Here is a 22,973-nt window from a genome sequence, read left to right as displayed (position 1 = left end):
GATATTGCCCAAAACACTTCAGAATTCATCCTGCTGCTTTTGTCAGCAGTCACATCATCAATAAATACATGAGAACCAGTTCCATTGGCAGTCATACATGCCCACGCCATGACACTACCACCACCATGCTTCACTGATGAAGTGGTATGCTTTGGATCATGAGCAGTTCCTTTCCTTCTCCATACTCTTCTCTTCCCATCACTCTGGTACAAGTTGATATTGGTCTCATCTGTCCATAGGATGTTGTTCCAGAAATGTGGAGGCTTTTTTAGATGTTGTTTGGCAAACTCTTATCTGGCCTTCCTGTTTTTGAGGCTCACCAATGGTTTACATCTTGTGGTGAACCCTCTGTATTCACTCTGGTGAAGTCTTCTCTTGATTGTTGACTTTGACACACATACACCTACCTACTGAAGAGTGTTCTTGATCTGGCCAACTGTTGTGAAGGGTGTTTTCTTCAGGGAAAGAATTCTTCGGTCATCCACCACAGTTGTTTTCCATGGTCTTCTGGGTCTTTTGGTGTTGCGGAGCTCACAGTGCGTTCTTTCTTTTTAAGGATGTTCCAAACAGTTGATTTGGCCACACCTAATGTTTTTGCTATCTCTCTGATTTGTTTGTTTGTTTTTTCAGCCTAATGATGGCTTGCTGCACTGATAGTGACAACTCTTTGGATCTCATATTGAGAGTTGACAGCAACAGATTCCATATGCAAATAGCACACTTGAAATTAACTCTGGACCTTTTATCTGCTCCTTGAAAATTACCTTATACGGCCCACTTCCTGTTTCTTGTCTGGTAAAAAGCCTAGGCTTAAGACATCATGCACAGCTCTCTCTCATTTTTGTGAGAGTTTGCCAGGAAGGGATGAGTCATAAGAAGGCCAATGAGAGCTGCAGGGCTGCTGAGATGTGTGCCTGTGTAAATCCAGAAAGTGAACAGGCAGCGCTTCAGCTGCCCTCAGTTAAAGTTGCTGCAGCCAGACTCAGTGAAAAGAGATTTCTGCAGCATATTTGTCAAGTACAGAATCGCAGTATATATAAAATAATATGCAAAGTGGTTGGAGGGAAGCTTCAGAATGGCAAAGATGTTTTTATTACAAATTATGCAAGCAGACTGCAGTTCCTCTTTAAGTCTAAATGAATAAACTGCAAAGACTTTTAGGCCTCATGCCCACAGACGTTTTTACAGCCACATTTCTGCGCGTTTTTTAGTCTATGGCCTCATGCCCACCATGATGTTTTTGAGCTGTAAATGTCTGAGACGTTTTTAAGCTGCAAAAAAATCCAGTCCCCCCCTGCCCCAAAGTACCAACCCCCCCATGTTGAGGGCATGTGGCCTGGTATGGTGTAGGAGGGGGGGCGCGCTCGCTCGTCCCCGTTCCTGACCTGCCGGGCTGCGTGCTCGGATAAGGGTCTGGTATGGATCCTGGGGGAACCCCCACGCTGTTTTTTTTCGGTGTGGGGGATTCCCCTTAAGATCCATACCAGACCAAAGGAAGTGGTATCATCCTGGGGGGAACCTCACACGATTTTTATTTATTTTTGCGGGGGTTCCCCTTCAAGATTCTCCGCACACGAGTCGCCCCGCAAGTCGGATCATCTTGATCCGACTTCTGGTGCGACCTCTATTCAAATCAATGGGCTCCCTTAGGGAACCATTGATTTTGAATAGAGAAGGAAAAACGCGGCTGAAAGCTAACGCAGCGAAACGTGCATTGAATTCAGTGCAAAACACAGAAAAAAATGTGTTAAGATTTTTTCCTGGCGTCTGTACTAGCTTTACAGCCCGTTTTTTAAAACGTCAGTGGGCATGAGGCCTAAAAGTGTCACCTATAGACAATTTTAGGTACCATTTTTTTTCACCATTTCACAGTTGCAATTTTTTAAACTTGACATATTTTAAGTCCATTTTCTCAACACAACCTCATTTTTATATTTTACCAAAAAATTGGTTATTATATCGTGTTTTTGTACATTAATTTAAAATTAATTTAAGCATATTTTTTCAGTGCAAAATGCTTTATAAATTAGCAACATTTTCTAGTGTCTCTGCTTTTTAGAAAATATATACAGCTGTAAGGTTTTGGGGATTTTAAATATTCTTCAGGCCTAAAGAATTGGCATGTTTAATTGGCAATTTTAAAATGTAAAGGTTTTTCAAACCTGTATTGAATTTTTCCATATTTAACCACCTCAATACCGGGCTTTAAAACCCACCTCCATACCGGGCCTATTCTGGCACTTCTCTCCTACATGTACAAATCATCATTCTTTTGCTAGTAAATTACTCAGAACCCCCAAACATTATATATATATTTTTTTAGCAGACACCCTAGGTAATAAAATGGCGGTCATTGCAACTTTTTATCTTGCACGGTATTTGCGCAATAATTTTTCAAACGCCTTTTTTTTGTAAAAAAAAATGGTTTCATGAATTAAAAAATAACAAAACAGTAAGGTTAGCCCAATTTTTTTGTAAAATATGAAAGATGATGTTACGCCGAGTAAATAGATACCTAACATGTCATGCTTTAAAATTGCGCACACTCATTGAATGGCGCAAAACCTTGTTACTTAATCTCCATAGGCGACGATTTAAATTTTTTACAGGTTACCAGTTTAGAGTTACAGAGGAGGTCTAGTGCTAGAATTGTTGCACACGCTCTAGCACACGTGGCGAAACCTCACATGTGTGGTTTGAACAACGTTTACATACGTGGCCGGGACTTATGTGTGCTTTCGCTTCTGAGCGTGAGCTACCGGGGACAGGGGCGTTTTAATTTTTTTAATTAATACATTTATTTTTTATTTTACTTATTTTTTACACTTTTTAAAAAAAAATTTTTTTTCGATCTCTTTTATTCCTATTACAAGGAATGTAAACATCCCTTGTATTAGGAATAGTGTGTGACCGGTCCTCATTAAGGAGAGATGCGGGGTCAATAAGACCCCACATCTCTCCTCCAGGCTGGAAAGAATGAGATCGTGAAAAAAAAGTTCACAGATCTCATTCTTACTAGCCGCAATTGCGGTTTGTTTACTTACGGGTACCCAGGCGTGACGTCATCACATCGCGCCCGGGCCTCCGACGGTCATAGAGATGACTGGTGACCATCTGGTCACCAGTCCTCTCTATGCTGCACATCCGGCAGACGGCGATCATCTCTCCGGGCCCCCGATGTGACGGGAGAGCCCGGAGAAGCACCGGATGGTGGCGGGAGGGGGGGAACCGCCACTATGATTGTTCTTACGGTGCGCAGGATCGTCACTGGAAGAAAATGATATCTGAATGAGGCCTCTAGGTGCAGGCATCATTCAGATATCCCCACACAAAGTACAGGATGTCATATGACGTCCACCTGGGATAACAGATCCCTTTTTGGACGTCATATGACGGTGTGCGGTTTTAAAGTGGTTAAAAATACTTTTGCCACTAAAGTGTACTGGACGAGTATGCTTCTATTAAAGCCATATAACATGGGACTCTTCAGGCAGTTTCTAAAATGTTACTTTTTTTTTATTTTATTCTTTGCAAATTTCATTTGCCAAGTCTCAAACTCTCTTTACCGTTTTTCAGCTTTGCCACCTAATACCATCTACCATCATCTATATTCTGGTTTGAGTATGTTTTAGTTATATATATCTCTAGAAATCAGCAAAGCGATAATTTGCAAAGTCCTGTTGAATGTGTTGGTTTCCTAAAAAAATGACTAAGACCCCTTTCACACTGAGCAGTTTTTCAGGCGGTACAACGCTAAAAATAGCGCCTTAATACCGCCTGAAAAACTCCTGCCCAGCCTTCTCAATGTGAAAGCCAGAGGGCTTTTACACTGAGGTGATGCGCTGGCAGGAGAGAAAAAAAATCTCCTGCAAACAGCATCTTTGGAGCGGTGAGAGGAGCGGTATGTATACCGCTTCTTCCCATTTAAAACAATGGGAAACCACGGTAATACCGCAGAGGCACATTGCGAGCGGTATTAACACTTTTTTGGCCACTAGAGGGGGTTAATACCGCACCGCTAGCAGCAATTCCGACGGTATAGCGGCGCTATTTGTATCGCCGCTATACCGCCACCGCGCCTCCCGCCCCAGTGTGAAAGGGGCCTAAAACACAGCACTCATTCGTTTTGCATATTAGTAACAGTATACCTCCCAACTTTCTGAGATGGGAATGCAAATGTATGCAGGCATAGAACACACCCCTTGCTACGCCCCCTTAAAGGAGAATTGTACAAAAAACAAAATTGGTTGAACCCACAAGTGTTTTTTTTACCACTACTATTCCTTTATATTGGCTTTTGGAATTTACAAATGCAGCAATTTAAAAAAACAGATGAAATTTTAGCGCTGGAAAACACTTTTTGATAGATAAAAAGTGCATTTTATATGCATCTATATAGATCAGACGAAAATCAGGAACAAATGAGGAGGAATGAGGGACAGAGGGACATTGCTCCAAATCAGGGACAGTCCCTTTTAACAGCAAGTACTGTACCTATGCTTAGTAGACTTCATGTTCCAAAAAACCCTCACTTATAAAAGCAACTAATGCCAGTTTGATTACATTTTTGACATGACTACAGGCTCATTGTCACCTTACTTCATAGCTTTAGGGAATGAAATGCAGAGTAAAAAAATCATAAACTAAAATAGTACAGCTGAACTACAGGCAGTTAAAGACATAAAGTAATACAGTATAATGAAATGTATTTTTTAAATGCAAGCAGTGTAGTGCCTGCATTTTACCTGATATTCAGTTGACAGTGGAGCTTAAACTGGGAGAGGGAGAAGCAGCATAGACCCAGTTTTGCTGCAGCGCTTATGTTTTAATTAGGAGCATACTGATGAAAAAGAGCAAAGTGACAGAGAGTGAGCTCATCAGCCAAGCTGGGGGGAACAAAACTTGTAAGTGTTTGTGAATTGCATTAGAGAAAAATCAGGTTTACTGCCATGCAAGACAAGCCTATGCTGTGTAAAAGAGTTGTGTAAGGCCGGCCATAAATGAGTTGCGGGAAAATAAATTCACTCTTCCCCCATCAACATAGACAGCGTTGATGCTGGAATCCCTCTTACCGAGGTATTGTCTTCTCCTAGTGGGGGGGGGGAGCGGGGAGGGTGAGGAAACAGTGATTATTGTTAGCGGCTATAGCAGCCAGTAGGCTGGTTGTACCCAAGTTGATTGATCGATCCACTTGGTACTGTACATTCAGCCTGCCCATTAACAGTTCAAATCTTGTCCAGTTGGCTGGCTTAAATCTCTGTTTACAGATTTACTACTGGATATGAGACAATTTTTATCAGGATTGGACAGATTTTCACTCAAAACTGATGCACAATTAAAAAGTTGTCAGGGGCTGGTTTTATTATTTTGTATTGGTATTTTAGAAGAGCTGATGGGTGATTTATGAATTAGGTTACCTACTGTGCGTATTATAAGTCTGTCTCCCGAGCTTTAGACATGCCTTTTTTAAGTATTTTAGATTTAGTGACATATGTGCTTGGTAAAGCAGATGGCACAGGTCTGATTATTAATTCTTGTTTTTTTTCCCCAAAACATGTAGATCCTACTAATCACATTTCTAAAGGTGATAGAAGAAGGCAGTCACATGGTCATGCTGGAGTGCCCAGAAACTGTTAACACTCTACTTCATGAGTTCTTCTTATGGGAACCAGAGCTGCAAAACTCAAGTGTAGAGGAAGTTGTGACACAGGACGTTGTGAAGGAATGAAGAGGAAAAAGAAGTACCTGACCATGCTGAGAGACAGAAGAGAGACTTTTCTGCTTTTAGGCCAAACAGTGACGCAAGTCTACGTTTGAAGAAGATGCCCTCTGGTCTGAAAACTACTGGCCAAGGTTTAAAGATTTTGGATCCCAGAGAATGGCGTCCAGGGAGAATTTTGTTTCAACAATCCAGAAACTTAATATAACGCAGCTTTCAGAGAAGGGCTTCCACCATTTGGCCGCCAAATCAGCCATAACAAGTTGCAGAAAACAGTAAGAGGTTGACTGAGGTCCCTCGCTGGTAACAGATCAAGTTGACCGTTCATGTAGAATTATGGTATGTTACCTTGTAATGAACCTTTTTGACTATAAGTCCAAATAAGAGGAAGGTATTTTAACGGAAGAGGGCGGGTCCTTTGTTGGTAACACATCAAGTTGACAGTTCATGTAGAATTATGGTATGTTACCTTGCCATGAACCTTGTTGACCATAAGGCCAAATAAGAAGGAAGGTATTTCAACAGAAGAGGGCATTTACAAGAAGAAAACAAATAGGAATGCTGAATTACTATTATCAAATTTAAGACATTGCCAATCCACCTGAATATCGGACTGTGGATGCAGAGAAATTAAATTTCCCCTTTATTGCTAAAACGAAACCACTGGCAGAAAAAGGGTTGGAAATATTGATGTATAATCCATGCTGAAGCCAGACCTGTTGGCTAATGAATGGCGAATATAGAGAGTGAGGAATCACATAGAGAATATTTAAGAAATATAAATATTGTTGATAATGTATTTTATGTGTTTCGCATCTAAGATTGCTGTTCATCTCCTTCTGTTGTTAACATGGAAGTTGTTTGATGGCACTATTGAATCCAAGTAAACATGTAATTTATTAATATTTCTGGCCTGTGTGTTTTGTTAGCCATTTCAATAAACCTGCTTTAGCCAAGCAATCTGTGAAGAAAATAAGAGCAAAGGAAAATGGTCTTAAGCCACATACACGCGACCAGTTTTCCCGGCAGGAAAACTGCCAGGAGAGCATTTTGGCCGGGAATCCCGGCCGTGTGTATGCTCCCTAGCAGTTTTTCCATCAGGAAAACAGACAGGAATCCCGACGGAAAAATAGAGAACCCTGCTCTCTATTTTCTTGTCGGGTTTCCCGGCAGAGTGTTTCCTGCCAAGAAAACGATCGTCTGTATGCAGTGAAAAACCGCACATGCTCGATAACACTTTGACGCCTGCGTGGTAGCATACAAGGTTGGTGTGGGGTGTAGCAAGATGGCAGCGACGGCATTGAATAATACGAGACACCGGCTCGTCGTTGTCGATGACGTCACTGTGTTCTTGCCATTCAAAAGAACAGCAGTTCATTTGACTGGCCGTCTGTATACATGGTGTAACGGGAGTCACTTTAGGGGCACAAGGTGAATGAGAACCCCACTATGGTCTGTGCTAGTCACATTTAATGCGGTCAGATATTGTATATATTGTATATATATTGTGTGTTGGCTGATGTATACTAGTCAGCTTGCTGTGATGAAAGGGGTGGGGTGTGATTGCATTCCATTGTCTATTGTGGTAATTAAGTCTGCTATGTGGATTGGAGCTTGGTAGACAGTCTGCATACCTATTATGGGATGTTCAAGTGTTTTGCTGTGAGGAAAGGGGGGGGGGAATCACTCCAGCAACCCCCCCCCCCCCTGCTAAGACTGTTTACTGAAGGAGAAGTTTGAACACACCTGACCGGTATCACCATTGTCATTGGACAATTTAACCCACCCTGTTTCCCAAGGGTGGGAGGGATGTATTTTGAAGAGGAATGTGTTACCATGTGCAGATAATAAAGATTCATTCCCTGTTTTAAACCTCAAACAAGAGCTGTGTGTCTCGTTTCTGGGGGGAATTCTTATCGGTCGTGTTCGTTTGCCTGATTGTGGAGTGTCGATAAGCTGTCTTGGGTGGAATGGAATATCGTGAACGGATTTAACCCCTGTCCCATTTGGGGTTCCGTTACAGTGGTGGCACAGCAGTGGGATAATTCCATCCCTTAAAGGACGGCTACAAGGACACAGGACAATGGAGACACAGTAGGAACGGCTGAAGCTCTCTACCCTCAAGGACTTACTGGAGAACCGTGGCAGACCGGCCAGCAACCATAAGAAGATGGACGTGATCACAGAACTTGTCCAAATGGATGGAGCGGAAAGACCCAACTTAACGGAAAGGCCCAGTGTAACAGACAGGACCCTGGAGGAGGCAAGCTTTGATCGGGCTGTCAAACTAAGACTGGCACACTATGGTCCTAACCCTCCACCGGAGATCATAGACCGGGTTATAGCTGCTGTGGACGCAAATTGGCTACGGCAAAGACGTTCTGCAGCAGCAGAAGTCACAGCAGCACCAACTGAAAGGAGAAAGATACATTTTGCTGCTTTTAAGAACTTCATTGAAACGGAAGGGGAGATTGATGGGTATCTTGCTGATTTTGAACGGCAATGTGCCCTACACCGGGTGCCCACAGAGGAATGGGTTACCATTTTGTCTGGGAAATTGTCCGGCCGGGCCAGTGAAGCGTTCAGGGCCATCCCAGACAAGGATATTATGAACTATGGACTGGTAAAAGAAGCACTTTTGGCCAGGTATGCCGTCACACCGGAGGCATACCGGAGGCGGTTCCGAGAGACGAGAAAGCAGACTGGAGACTCATATACCGAGTGGGCATGCCGCCTACACCGCACAGCATCCCACTGGGTCGATGGATGCCAAGCAGAATCCGGGGAAGAGGTGCTGCAGGTGTTCCTGCTGGAGCACTTCTTTGACAAACTGTCCCGGGAAGTCAGAGAATGGGTCCGGGACAGAAACCCTTTCTCCTTGTCTGAAGCAGCTCGCCTGGCGGACGAATACACAGATGCCCGCAAACTGGATAACTCTGTGGTCAAGACCACAGCTCGGGTGGATTATCGATCAGCGGCACCCCCGCCGGCTATTGCCTACAAACCCCAGTCGGACCGTCCTACAACACCACCTCCAGCGGCCACTTATCCTCAGAAGCCTAGGTTCAACTCCCAGGACTACTCACAGTCCATCAGGTGTTTTGGGTGTAAACAGGTAGGACACAGAAAGCTAGACTGTCCATTGAATCCACCCAGGCAGTCACAGTCATGGAGACAGCCAGAAAGGGGGAACCCCCGCACATCCATGCCTGCGGCCCACTGCGTTGAGGAGGAAGAACATTGGGACGTTCTGCACGAGGCAGATCCGATACAAGCAGCTAACCAGGACAACAGGCAGCAACACAGGCAGACTGTCTGGGTCAATGGAAAGGTAGCCAATGGACTACGTGATACTGGAGCCACGATGACCCTGCTACAGAAGAAACTCATCCCAGAGAGCCAGCACACCGGAGACACCGTAGCCGTAAGAGTAGCGGGAGGCACCGTCTTCCGGCTACCCGTTGCCCGGGTTCACCTGGATTGGGGGGTTGGTTCGGGACATGTGAATGTGGGGGTGATGAAGGATTTGCCAGCAGATGTACTACTGGGGAATGATTTGGCCCCCCTTGTTTCTGCGTACGCCCCGATGTGCCCCGCTGAAGCCCACACAGTGACTACCTGTGCCCAGACCCGCGTTGCTGGAACCAACTCGCTTGCTGCTGAGACCCGGGTAAGACTACCTTCCCCGACATGTACTGTAGATCCGGGACAATATCACAGTCTAAAATGGGAATGTGACAAGTTGGCCAGTGAGAAATCAGAGATGCAACGACACTATGTCATGTATTATGAGATGTCCCGTGGCTTGAACATTGAAATGCACAAACAGGCTGAAATTGTCAAAAGATTAAATGGGATTTGCATCCAGGTGGTGCCGTATCTGTCCCAAGAGCATCAGCAACAGGTTTTGGGAGCCATTGAGAGAGCAAAGCAAGTGACTTTTCCTGAACTGAATTCCATTATTCACCTTCACCATCAGCTACAGACCTGGTAAGCCAAATGGCAATGCTGATGGGTTATCCCGGCAAACAGACGTTATCCCGGCCTCCTAGTTCCGGACATCCCCAAGTTGACCCGAAAAGGATCAAGCCGGGTCTGCCAGAGTGTTCCACAAGGGGGGAGCCATGTAACGGGAGTCACTTTAGGGGCACAAGGTGAATGAGAACCCCACTATGGTCTGTGCTAGTCACATTTAATGCGGTCAGATATTGTATATATTGTATATATATTGTGTGTTGGCTGATGTATACTAGTCAGCTTGCTGTGATGAAAGGGGTGGGGTGTGATTGCATTCCATTGTCTATTGTGGTAATCTTTGCAAGGCAAGCTTGCCAGGAATCCCGTCAGGAAAACCAAAGTTTTTTTTCCCCTGACGGGATTCCCAGCCGTGTGTACAGGGCTTTAAACTCCATCACAATGTTCACTTAGAAAACTGATTTTACAGTCCCTATTTTAACCCCATTTATAGCCAGGAGATGATTGTGGCTCATCACCCAATGCATTAAATGACAATGATTATTGTCAGGAAGTCAGTGCTGATTTTAGCTTAATATTTATGACCATTTCTGTTGATAACATCCTGGATACAACACGTTTATAGTCATTCAAATGAACTATTATACACATGATTTTATTGATACATAGTATGATCAACCTTAGGCAATTGCTACAGTAGATCTGTGTCCTTTTGCAGGGAAGCTTGGCTCATCAGAATGTAGATCTACTACTTGCAGGCTGTGAAGCAAACCTGTTTGGGCCTACTGTCACTAACACTTGTACCAATCATCTAAAACAAGTATGCATGTTAGGAAGATTAAACTAAAATCAGTAATCTGTATCTGCATACTTGTTCCAGTCCATTGGCTCTAATTGCTGAGGTAAAAGGTCATTATTACAGACAGGCAACTAGCATTCGGAAAGATCATTATCAACAGCGTCCTTTTTCCCCCACATTAAGTTTGCTTCAACATTTTACATGTTGCAAAAATTGCAAAGTGGCACCAAGACTGAAAAGCAGGACCTGCCTAGGTGTTTGTATGTATCATTTACTGAGGGTGCCGCTTTACAAACTTTGTAATATAGAAGTGGTTATGGATTCCTTAGTTTGTCACAGTAATGGTTTTCCACACAGACAGGTTAGGGCACAATAGGGCCCTAGGCAAGTTAACAGCTTTGGCTCTGTCATCCATTCGATTGACATTGATAAGGACTGCTATAAGCACAGGGAAACTGCCCAATATGCATTTTCCCACGGCCCTATCAAACACCAATTGCTTAAATTCCTATCTTATTAAATGACAGGTAGGTGCTCTACTTTGACCAATTCCACTATATCCCTTGTTTACTAGAGTTTTCAGCTGAGCCCCTTGGACGTCACAGGGCCCTAGGCTGCTGCTAAAATGCCTTGTGGATAATCTGTCTCTGGTTCCATCCTTTATCCCAATATGAGGAATAAATGCCAATAAATACAATTTTGGGTTCCACTTGAAGCCGTAATCAAATAACTCCTCTTTAAATAAGCAGGACTGATCGTTTCCATCTCAAAGTAGAACTGGGACCATGCTATGGACATTGACATTTAAATAAATATTTACATATAATTCATAATCTTTATATGCAGCAAATGAACTTTGAAATAAGCCCCAACTAACCTCTGTAGTTACAATCACTATGGAACAATATATTGTCAAAATTAGAAGTTGTGAAGTTGCTGAAGTGCAGTTTTAGCAATTTTCTCTCTTTTTTTCCCTTCCTGTACTGTATCTGCTCTTTGTTTGCATTAGAAGGTAGGTAGGCTTCCAATTCACAACTGGCATGGTGAGGGTGGAGACAAGCTATTGAGAGACAGTAAAAGGTACAAACTGTTAAAATAAATTACAGCACAATGGCTCCAACTACAAAGAACAATGAGGATATATTCTTATTTTATTACTGTAGAATGTGTTCTGTTTGCGGTGCCTTGATTTTAAAGAAGGACAACTGGATCTTAAAATAAGGGTTTACAAATATTGATATACATAACTACTAATTTCAAAGGAAAAATTTTTTTTTAAGGGAAACAGGGGAGAGTCAAAATTTTAGGTTGATACACACACATTCTCATTATAACTTGAAGTGAGCTAAATTCATGTCTGCAAAGTTAATGATGACTTGTCCAACATGACATGCAAAAGCTGATAATTTCCCTTTGTCAGAGGCTCGGAGTGAAATTTTTACAATTGATTACACGGAAATGAAGGTATGACCATTTGTAAAATTGCCCTCAGCAAATGCAGCAGTATCGAACAGGTGTGGGAAGTAAATGCCACCAGGGGGTCATGCTGGCCAATGTGTTAATGATCCTCAGGCAAATTGTCCAATAATCAGTGTCACTGCTAAGTAAAACTTTGGCTGTTTCATGATCTTCATCCACCTTAACACAAAGTTTCTTGTAGGCTGTATTTTCAGGAGGCATATGTAAAATTTATATCAAGTTTGTATATACGTACATCAATAAGCCATTACATTTTACCACCCACAATAACACATCGAGGCATGGACTCCACAAGACCTGTAGTAACTGGCACAAATCTATTAGTAGCAGACCCTTTAGTTCCTGTAAGTTGCAAGCTGGGTCCTCCATGAATCTGACTTGTGTTTCCAGCACATCCCACAGATGCTCAATTGGACTGAGATCTGGAGAATTCAAGTCCAAGTCAACACCTCAAACTTGTTGTGTTGCTCAAACTATTCTTGGATTCATCAGAGCAGGCCAACTTATTACACTGCTCTATGGTCCAGTTCTGATGCTCATTTGCCCATTGTAGATGCATTTTCTGTGGAAATGGGTCAGCATGGGCATACTGACCAGTTTGCAGCTACGCAGCCCCATAAACAAAAAAAACTGCAATGCACTGTGTTCTGACACTTTTCTATCAGACCTAGCATTAACTTTTTCAGCTATTTAAGATACAGTAGCTCTGCTATTGGATCAGGCTACACGGACCAGCCTTAGCTCCACATGTGCATCAATGAGCCTTGGCTGCCCATGACCCTGTCGTTTGGTTCACCGGCTTTCCTTCCTTGGACCACTTTTGGTAGGTCCTGACCACTGCAGAGGGGAACATCCTACAAGAGCTGCAGTTTTGGCGTAATTTACTTATTATTGGTACCTATATAGCGCTGTCAATTTACGCAGAGCTTTACACATACAGTATATATTATAAATTCACATCAGTCTGTGACATCAAGGAGCTTAAAATCTAAGGTCCCTAACTTCCATTCATGCATACACATACTAGAGTTGCTCTGACCCAGTTGTCTAGCCATTACAGTTAGGCTTTTGTCAAAGCCACTCAAATCCTTACGCTTGCCCATTTTTTTTTTTTTCAGTTTTTCACATATCGACTTCAGGGATAACATGTTCACTTGCTGCCTAATATATCTAACCCACCTTCAGTTGCCATTGTAACAAGATAGCCAATGTTTACTTAAACTGTCAGTATTCATAATGTTATACAGGCAGAAGGGTATGCTTAGCTGAGAAAACCCATTCTACCCTCCTAAACACTCCTTGGATGTATGACATAAATTGCCTAGGCTTGGAAACCAAGAAGTAACTGAAGTAACTGAAGAAATAAAAAAAATGTCTAACACGTAAATACACGTTCTTATTTATTTACTAATGCTAGCAGCATAAGGATTAAAAACAGTCAATGTTAATTGAAAGAGTGAAGTTCTACTGTAACTCTTCATTATGCCTATATATGCATAGGTATGCTGTTTCCTCCTACTTCCACCCATACATTTACTGAAAGGTAGGTAAGCTGAAGAAAAATGGTCCTATCAGAAACTACTTACAGTGTATGAAAAAAAAATACATCATGACCATAAAAATACCTCACTAAACATTTCCATTACTCAATTCCTTACAATCAGCTGTTACTGTTTTTTAAATTTTCACATGTTTTTAAGCAGAATTCGCGACCTGCCTCTTAATTGGCGGGGAGGAACTTTAGTGTGAAAATGGCAAAAATTAATTCTCGATCGTACACAACTGGGTGTGCTCTGAGTGCAATGCTCTGCGCTCCGAGGCCACCCTTTGTTAAAGCCTATTAGAGCCCCTGGCTCTAATCAGGTGCTTCAAAAAAACACCCACCCCGCATTGGAATCCATGGTCCGGCGCTCTGATATGTACAGTGAGGAAAATAAGTATTTGAACACCCTGCTATTTTGCCACTTGGAAATCATGGAGGGGTCTGAAATTGTCATCATAGGTGCATGTCCACTGTGAGAGACATAATCAAAAAAAATTCCAGAAATCACAATTTATGACTTTTTAACTATTTATTTGTATGATACAGCTGCAAATAAGTATTTGAACACCTGTCTATCAGCTAGAATTCTGACCCTCAAAGATCTGTTAGTCTGCCTTTAAAATGTCCACCTCCACTCCATTTATTATCCTAAATTAGATGCACCTGTTTGAGGTCATTAGCTGCATAAAGACACCTGTCCACCCCATCAGTAAGAATCCAACTACTAACATGGCCAAGACCAAAGAGCTGTCCAAAGACACTAGAGACAAAATTGTACACCTCCACAAGGCTTGAAAGGGCTACGGGGAAATTGCCAAGCAGCTTGGTGAAAAAAGGTCCACTGTTGGAGCAATCATTAGAAAATGGAAGAAGCTAAACATGACTGTCAATCTCCCTTGGACTGGGGCTCCATGCAAAATCTCACCTCGTGGAGTCTCAATGATCCTAAGAAAGGTGAGAAATCAGCCCAGGACTACACGGGAGGAGCTGGTCAATGACCTGAAAAGAGCTGGGACCACCGTTTCCAAGGTTACTGTTGGTAATACACTAAGACGTCATGGTTTGAAATCATGCATGGCACGGAAGGTTCCCCTGCTTAAACCAGCACATGTCAAGGCCCGTCTTAAGTCTGCCAATGACCATTTGGATGATCCAGAGGAGTCATGGGAGAAAGTCATGTGGTCAGATGAGACCAAAATAGAACTTTTTGGTCATAATTCCACTAACCGTGTTTGGAGGAAGAAGAATGATGAGTACCATCCCAGGAACACCATCCCTACTGTGAAGCATGGGGGTGGTAGCATCATGCTTTGGGGGTGTTTTTCTGCACATGGGACAGGGCGACTGCACTGTATTAAGGAGAGGAAGACCGGGGCCATGTATTGCGAGATTTTGGGCAACAACCTCCTTCCCTCAGTTAGAGCTTTGAAGATGGGTCGAGGCTGGGTCTTCCAACATGACAATGACCCGAAGCACACAGCCAGGATAACCAAGGAGTGGCTCTGTAAGAAGCATATCAAGGTTCTGGCGTGGCCTAGCCAGTCTCCAGACCTAAACCCAATAGAGAATCTTTGGAGGGAGCTCAAACTCAGTGTTTCTCAGCGACAGCCCAGAAACCTGACTGATCAAGAGAAGATCTGTGTGGAGGAGTGGGCCAAAATCCCTCCTCCAGTGTGTGCAAACCTGGTGAAAAACTACAAGAAACGTTTGACCTCTGTAATTGCAAACAAAGGCTACTGTACCAAATATTAACATTGATTTTCTCAGGTGTTCAAATACTTATTTGCAGCTGTATCATACAAATAAATAGTTACAAAAATCATACATTGTTGTGATTTCTGGATTTTTTTTTTGATTATGTCTCTCACAGTGGACATGCACCTACGATAACAATTTCAGACCCCTCCATGATTTCCAAGTGGGAGAACCTGCAAAATAGCAGGGTGTTCAAATACTTATTTTCATCACTGTAGATGGTGGCGCCCCTAGGCCCTCTATGGACTGGTCGCCACTGCTTGTTGCTATTTCTCCAGGGACCAAAATTCTGATATTGTTATGTGCCCCCTGGCAGCTGACAAGGGTCTAAGTTGGTCTTCACCAGAGCTCCTGAACGTGTGGAGGAGCTGGAGACCCTAGTGGCTCCAGTTTACTTGCAAACTCTCATCAGTTCACAGCCTTCAGGGGCACTCCACCCCAACCGCTACTGTGTATAGACTATACATTAGGAAGCAGGCATGAAAATTGTGAGATTCAGGCAGGGGTCAAGTCAAGCAGCAAACAAGAAATTAGCCAGGTCCAGGCAAGGCTTGAAAGGTAGGTGGCAAGGGAAGGCAGAGATTCTGCAAGTACCATTGGAAGTCCTGGTATGGATTCTGTGAGTATCGTTGGAAGTCCTGGCAGGAATTCTTTGAGTGCCATTGGAAATCCTAGTAGGGATTCTGGAAATCCTAGCAGGGATTTTCCTCATAAATCCTGTAATTAATGAACAAGATCAGCATCAGATTCTTAAGTTATTATCCTTCTCTATCCACATACAATTTTACGAACTATACAAATGTCTAGATATGTGCATTCCCGTTCGTACGAATGTTATTTTCGTACGAAAATGTTCATTTTCGTACCCGCGGAATAATGTGTACATACGAAAAAAATAAAGCACCAAAATACGAAAACGACAGGATTACGAATGAGCCGCATAACGAACAACCGCAAATACGAACGAACGATCTGACGAAAATACGACAAAATGAAAACGGCAAAAGAACAAAAATTACATCTATAACAAAAGATTTGCATTCTGTATCCTGTTTGAATCCCCTCTCTGTTCGTATCCTCAGCCGTATGTTCACACGACATCCACAACAAAAGATTTGCATTCTGTATCCTGTTTGAATCCCTTCTCTGTTCGCACCCTCAGTCGTATGCTCACATGACATCCACAACAAAAGACCCGCACCCTGTATTTTGAATTCCTTTTTTCTGTTCGTATTTTGGATTCAACAGAATGCAAATCTTTTGCCACAGATGTCACACGAACACACGACCGAAAACACCAAATGAAAAAGGACCCAAAATGCAGAATGGAAATCTTTTATTATAGATGTCATTTTCATTTTTTTGAATGGGCAGTGAGTGTAGTTAGTAAAGCAGCTTCTCTTTTGTGCTCAGTAGTACAGTAAAGCCAAATAAACTTTTCTGTGGATTTTCATCTGAAGGGAGATCAGTTGGCCAGAGTTTTGAACCCAAAAATGGTTTTCTGATGGAGTTTAAAAACGAACAAATTTTCTGAGAACGAACTTTTTTTGTTGTTAAAAAAGTCTGACCAAGTGTATGGGGCTTAACAATCGTTAATATGGATGAGCCGCTTGTTGAAAGTGCCGCGAATCCCGCGATATATTTACGAAAGTACAAAATTACGAAAATCCTTTTTCTGTTCGTATCTTCAGTCGCATGCCCACATGACATCACAACAAATTGTCATAGATGTCACACGAACACACGACCGAAAACACGAACAGAAAAAGAAATCCAAAACACCAGAATGCAAATCATTGACGAAAATTCACGAAAATTATTGTCTAACAAGTAACGAACATGACTTAAACAGAATAACGAACCATCCCGCATGTACGAAAATAAAACGGTAACGAAAATACGAAACGATCGGAATACGAAAAAATCTCGTCGTGCGAAAAACGAACGGGAACTAACAGGAAAACGGGTGTCTTACGAAAAACGAACGGAAACGAACCTACGGAACGATACGAAACAGAACAAAAAAAAAAGAAAAAAATTTCTGTGCACATGTCTACAAATGTCTGGACCAGACTGTAGTCTTAATCTGCCACAGCTGGCGCGTTTTTAAAAGTATTTTAATAAGAAATAATAAGAAACCATGTATGCCTCTTAGTTGAGTATTAATTTTGTGTTCCACCTTCCCCCATATGGTACCATGATACACTGGTACCATGCTATTTGTAAAATAACTCACCCCAGACATACTTCAACTTAAAATTACAACACTGAGCTTTCTCTGACACCCAATCATAATACCCAAAGTCACGTGGCACACAACTGGTCACTAACAGTGGTCTAAAATATGAACAATCAAGCAATATACTGGCCAAAACCTTTCAAGGACAACCTCCAGGTCTGCTACTTGGTGGGACATGTTTACAAACCACCACCAGAGTAGCAATACTCTTGTGTATTGCTTCCCCTCTTCTCCCTGTCACTTAACTCTATACCCACCTCACACACCTCCTCCTTTACCTCCCCAAGCTCAGTTAACTTCCAACCAAAACCTCAACCCTCTAATCCCATCCTCAATCCAACCCTCCAGAACAGGATTCACCAAGGAGTAGCTCAGGATTCACCCACACCTGCTTCCATACATCTTTTATATTTTTTTCAGTCACAACCAAGACATGCAAATTCGGAAACACAAACCTATTACTTCCAACCCCCCTTGCAAAGTTTTCTTGTTGAATATCAGGGGTCTCAATATCCCTGTGAAAAGATAATTTCTAATAAATGAGATACACAATCTCAGAACACAAATCACATTCTTACAAGAAACATATTTTTAAACAGACTTTGTTTTTCAAATTCTCACTACCTTGGGGGTTATTATGCTACCAGTGCTACCAATAAGTCTAATGGAGTCTCTATGCTTCTTTCGAAACATGCTCAATTCAAGCTAGGAGACATATTGGCCGGTACAGAAGGCTGCTACCTATTGCTGAAAGCCAGAACAACAAACCAGTCACTTTAGCAAATATACACTGTCCAAACACCAAACATGTCACCTCCATACATCAATGTAGAGCCAACCTACAAAGTTTTCCTTTGGCTATCATAATTCTTAATGGAGACTAGGGATGAGCTTCGAGTTCGAGTCGAACTCATGTTCGACTCGAAACATTGCCTGTTCGCCTGTATGGCGAACAACGAACAATTTGGGGTGTTTGCGGCAAATTCGAAAAGCCGCGGAACACCCTGTTAAAGTCTATGGGAGAAATCTAAAGTGCTAATTTTAAAGGCTAATATGCAAGTTATTGTCCTAAAAAGTGTTTGGGGACCTGGGTCCTGCACCAGGGGACATGTATCAATGCAAAAAAAAGTTTTAAAAAAACTGCAGTTTTTTCGGGAGCAGTGAATTTAATAATGCTTAAAGTGAAACAATAAAAGTGAAATATTCCTTTAAATTTCGTACCATGGTGGGGGGGTGTAAAGTAAGCATGTGAAATAGCGCATGTTTCCCGTACTTAGAACTGTCTCTGCACAAAGTGTCATTTCTGAAGGAAAAAAAGTAATTTAAAACCGGACTCGCGGCTATAATGAATTGTTGGCTCCCGGCAATTCAGAGAGAATTCATTCATAAAAAAAAAAGCGTACGTTCCCCCCAAATTCAATTACCAGGCCCTTCAGGTCTGGTATGGATATTAAGGGGAACCCCGCCATCAATTAAAAAAAAATGACCTGTGGTTCCCCCCAAGTATCCATTCCAGACCCTTCAAGTCTGGTGTGGATTTTAGGGGAACTCCACCCCAAATTTAAAGAAAAAATGGCGTGGAGTTCCCCAAAAATCCACACCAGACCCCTTATCCAAGCACGTAACCTGGCCGGCCGCAGAAAAGAGGGGGGACAGAGAGCGCCCCCCCTCTCCTGAACCGTACCAGACCACATGCCCTCAACATGGGGAGGATGTCCCCATGTTGATGGGGACAAGGGCCTCATTCCCACAACCCTGGCCAGTGGTTGTGGGGCGAATGACACTGCTGAAGCTGTGACATTTCTTATATTGGTAAGGCGGGGCCACCCGACACGTGACCCCGTCCCCCTCTGACGCACCCTGTGCTACGTCACTGGGGTAGCCCAGGCTTCCCCCTTGCGTCAGAGGGGGCGGGGTCACGTGACGGATGGCCCCCGCCTCACCAATATAAGAAATGTCACAGCTTCAGCAGCGTCATTCGCCGGGCTGTCTCCGGCGGTGGAGACAGGTGGCCGGCGATGCTGCGCTCTGGATCCCGGACGATCTTCTCTTCGCTGGACTGGAGAGGAGATCACCCGTCGCTGGATACCGACAACGTTTGAGCAGGGAGCCGGGACCGAGTGGATTTCCACCGCTGGATATTTTTTTTTAATAAAGGACTTTTTTCCACGGTGTGTGTGTGTGTGTTTTTCTACAACTATTTACACTTCCTTCGTGAAATGGTAGGGGTACAATGTACCCCATTACCAATTTACATAGGGGGGGCAGGATCTGGGGGTCCCCTTTGTTAAAGGGGTCTTCCAGATTCTGATAAGCCCCCACCCCGCAGACCCCCACAACCACCAACCAGGGTTGTGGAGATGAGGCCATTGTCCCATCAACATAGGGACATCCTCCCCATGTTGAGGGCATGTGGCCTGGTACGGTTCAGGAGAGGGGGTCCCCTCTTTTCTGCGGCCGGCCAGGTTACGTGCTCGGATAAGGGATCTGGTGTGGATTTTTGGGGGAACTCCACGCCATTTTTTTTTTACATTTGGGGTGGAGTTCCCCTTAAAATCCACACCAGACCTGAAGGGTCTGGAATGGATATTTGGGGGGAACCTCACGTCATTTTTTTTTTAAATTGACCACGGGGTTCCCCTTAATATCCATACCAGACCTGAAGGGCCTGGTAATTGAATTTGGGGGGGACCCCACGCTTTTTTTTTTTTATGAATGAATTCTCTCTGACAATTCATGAATCCAACCACAAAAGACAAATCTTTTTATCCGTGACCCACAGTAAGTAAACCTGATCTTTTGAAAATTCTGGCACCCTATCTATTGCTCTCTTTTGACCCAACTCAGCGACAAGACCCTGGAGGCTGAATCCATCGCTCTTAGATGACCAAATGCACATTACCCATACCCAGCACTCGTATTTCAAGAATAAAATACCATACCCTTACCCTCCCAAAATCCAAAGGGGACATTGGCTTCCCTGACATAGAGAAATACTACTGGGTTAGCCAACTGTCCAAGATCGTGGACTGGAACTTTTACTAGACACTTAAGTACTTATTTTTTGCAATTCCTTTGCATACTTGCCCTTAGATTTAGAGCTTTCATACCTTGAACAGCAAATTCAACCACTCCTCTGATTAAAACCCCCTAACCATTGTTAGATTCAACCATGAATTTCTTCCAGGAATGTCTGTCACTTTTCTTAACGTTTGGTGGGCCAAGTCTTACCTCACTGCACAAACCTTGGGTCCCTTTCTTACCCTACATGAACTACAAAACCTCACACAAGTAGTTAATATCCCTCAATTGTCACAAAATTAGTCATACCAAGATTCTAGAAAGGGACTCACATGATGGAAATGAAAGACTGGTTCTGATGAATAGAACATGTGGCATAAATGGTGGAGTTGATACACGTTACCAACAACAACATGGACCCATATATTAAAACATGGGCAGGATGAATGTTCTTCAAACTAACTATATATATATATATAAAAATTATGAGCTCAAGGTCAACCTCAACTCCTCCTATATGAGTGGCAAACCTAGACTTGTATTTGTTAACCCACCCAATGAACATCAAAGTTCAAATCTACCTACAGGACCTGCTAACACTTTACTCAATCAGGCCCCATGCCCTAAAAACCCTGTGGCTCCTCCCTTTATACCCCTCTACACCTCCCCCCTTTACTCACCCCCTGTCCCCTTAACACCTTAATACCCACCATTTCATTCCACCTCCAAATCCTAGATTACCACAAAGAATTTTTCAATCCTTGGCACGCCAGCTCAATCCAACCATGCCCAAGAACTCTCCCAGACTGCTTCACGACTTGGGTTGCAGGAAAAAAAATTCACTTGATTCCCCCATTAACACAGACAGTGTTGATGCGGGAATCCCTCTTTCTGGGCCATTGTCTTCTCCTGGCGGGGGCAGGGGAGGTGGGTGGGGGAAGCTGTTCCCGCTGGAAGAAGACAGTGATTATTGCTAGCAGCTATAGCAGCCGGTGACAATAATTGCAGGTAAAACCCGACATGCTGGTTGTACTCAAGTTGAGCGATCGATCAACTTTGTACATTCAGCCAGCCCATACATGGTTCAAATCTCGGCCGGTTCCTACTGAACTGACCGAGATTTGAATTGTGTATTGCCTGCCTAAGAAACATAATGCTGTAATGCATTTGTCTGTATCATTACATTGTTATTCCTAAATGTACCATTTAATTTAAAACTAAGAAAAACTATCTGAAACTATCAGAGGTGGCAGAGAGCGCCGAAAACGTCCGAAAAGTCCTGAGGACATTTCGGCTCATTTCCTGCGCCCCCGTACCTCAGGCCAAATGAGGTACTGCAGGCCAAATGAGGTACTGCAGGCCAATGTTTGGCTTTTCTCGGCTCCTGCGCCCCGGTACATCAGGCCAAATGAGGTACTGTAGGCCTATTTAGCTTGAATTCTGCTCGTCTTCGAGTCAACACTCGCAAACCGAGTCAGAATAAAAAAAAAAAAAGTTGCTCGCAAATCAATACGCTCTCAATTCAAGTTACTCTTAAACCGAGGTTCCACTGTAATAAACCTGCCTAGTAAACTATCTGTATAACTGAAATACTAATTTAATTTAAATAAATGTCATAGACATTACATTTAAAAAAATCATGTAAAAGTGTTATGCTGGCCAATAACTTAAATGATAAATACCAAAAGACAAACACCATACAACAAAAGACTCCATTGTTGTTCTTGTTTGTGAACACAAGTGTCTGGACACTGTGGCTCTCATAATAGCAATAAATGATAATTTGCACATAGACGAACAAGGATTAATAACAGACATTTGCACATAATCATAATGGAATGGTACTTATTACTGTTTCAACTCTTCAATGCCTGACTGTTTAATTTATGCAAACAATTATTATTTAATGAACCTATATTACCACGTGGTGATTTACAAGATACTAATAACTGAACTAACTTATTAAAACAGATTTAACCAGCTTCCACTGCAAAAGGCCTATGAACAAAACGCCAATGTTAGTATTTAAAGGAGAAGTACAGCCAAAAGCTTGTTTGGCTAAAGTCCGCTCTCTGCTGATGTCTCAGAGTTAGTCCAGGCTCCGTGTCGTCACGACTACGGATTTGGGGTCCTCCAGATCCCTGGACCGGCACCCAGTTCAGCCTCACAGCGAGCCGCTGAGAGCCTGAGCCGGCCGCTCCTTCCCCCTCCACAGCTCAGTGCTCCAGTGAGTGAGAAGGGAGCAGAGAAGAGAGCTTCTGATTGTCAATCAGCAGCTCTCTGCTCGGAAGCTGTGAGAAATTAGCGATTGACGGTGTTTGATCGCTCGGTTCTCAGTGTAGAGGCGCTGGGGAACAGGTGCAGCATCGGACCAATGCTGCAACCACCTAGGTAAGTTTGAATACAAAAAAACTATACTTCTCTTTTAACAAGTTTAAAGTGC

At 43.0% G+C, this 22,973-nt stretch overlaps 1 protein-coding gene across 3 annotated transcripts in view; it reads left to right on the top strand.

Moving 5' to 3' along the window:
- ABHD8 (abhydrolase domain containing 8) overlaps positions 1-6,624 on the top strand; it is a 42,277-nt gene extending 35,653 nt beyond the window's left edge. For all 3 annotated transcript variants that reach the window (XM_040320408.1, XM_040362367.1, XM_040320418.1), the window contains exon 5: positions 5,561-6,624. In XM_040320408.1, the coding sequence (XP_040176342.1) occupies positions 5,561-5,728 (168 nt within the window). In that variant the 3' untranslated portion in view covers positions 5,729-6,624. The remainder of the gene's footprint in view (positions 1-5,560) is intronic.
- Positions 6,625-22,973: the final 16,349 nt, after the last annotated feature.

Source organism: Rana temporaria, chromosome 1 (genome assembly GCF_905171775.1).
Source record: "Rana temporaria chromosome 1, aRanTem1.1, whole genome shotgun sequence".
In the NCBI taxonomy this organism is placed as follows: Eukaryota; Metazoa; Chordata; class Amphibia; order Anura; family Ranidae; genus Rana; species Rana temporaria.
The sequence above is the reverse complement of the archived record's forward strand: the minus strand, read 5'-3'. Positions and strand labels throughout refer to the sequence as shown.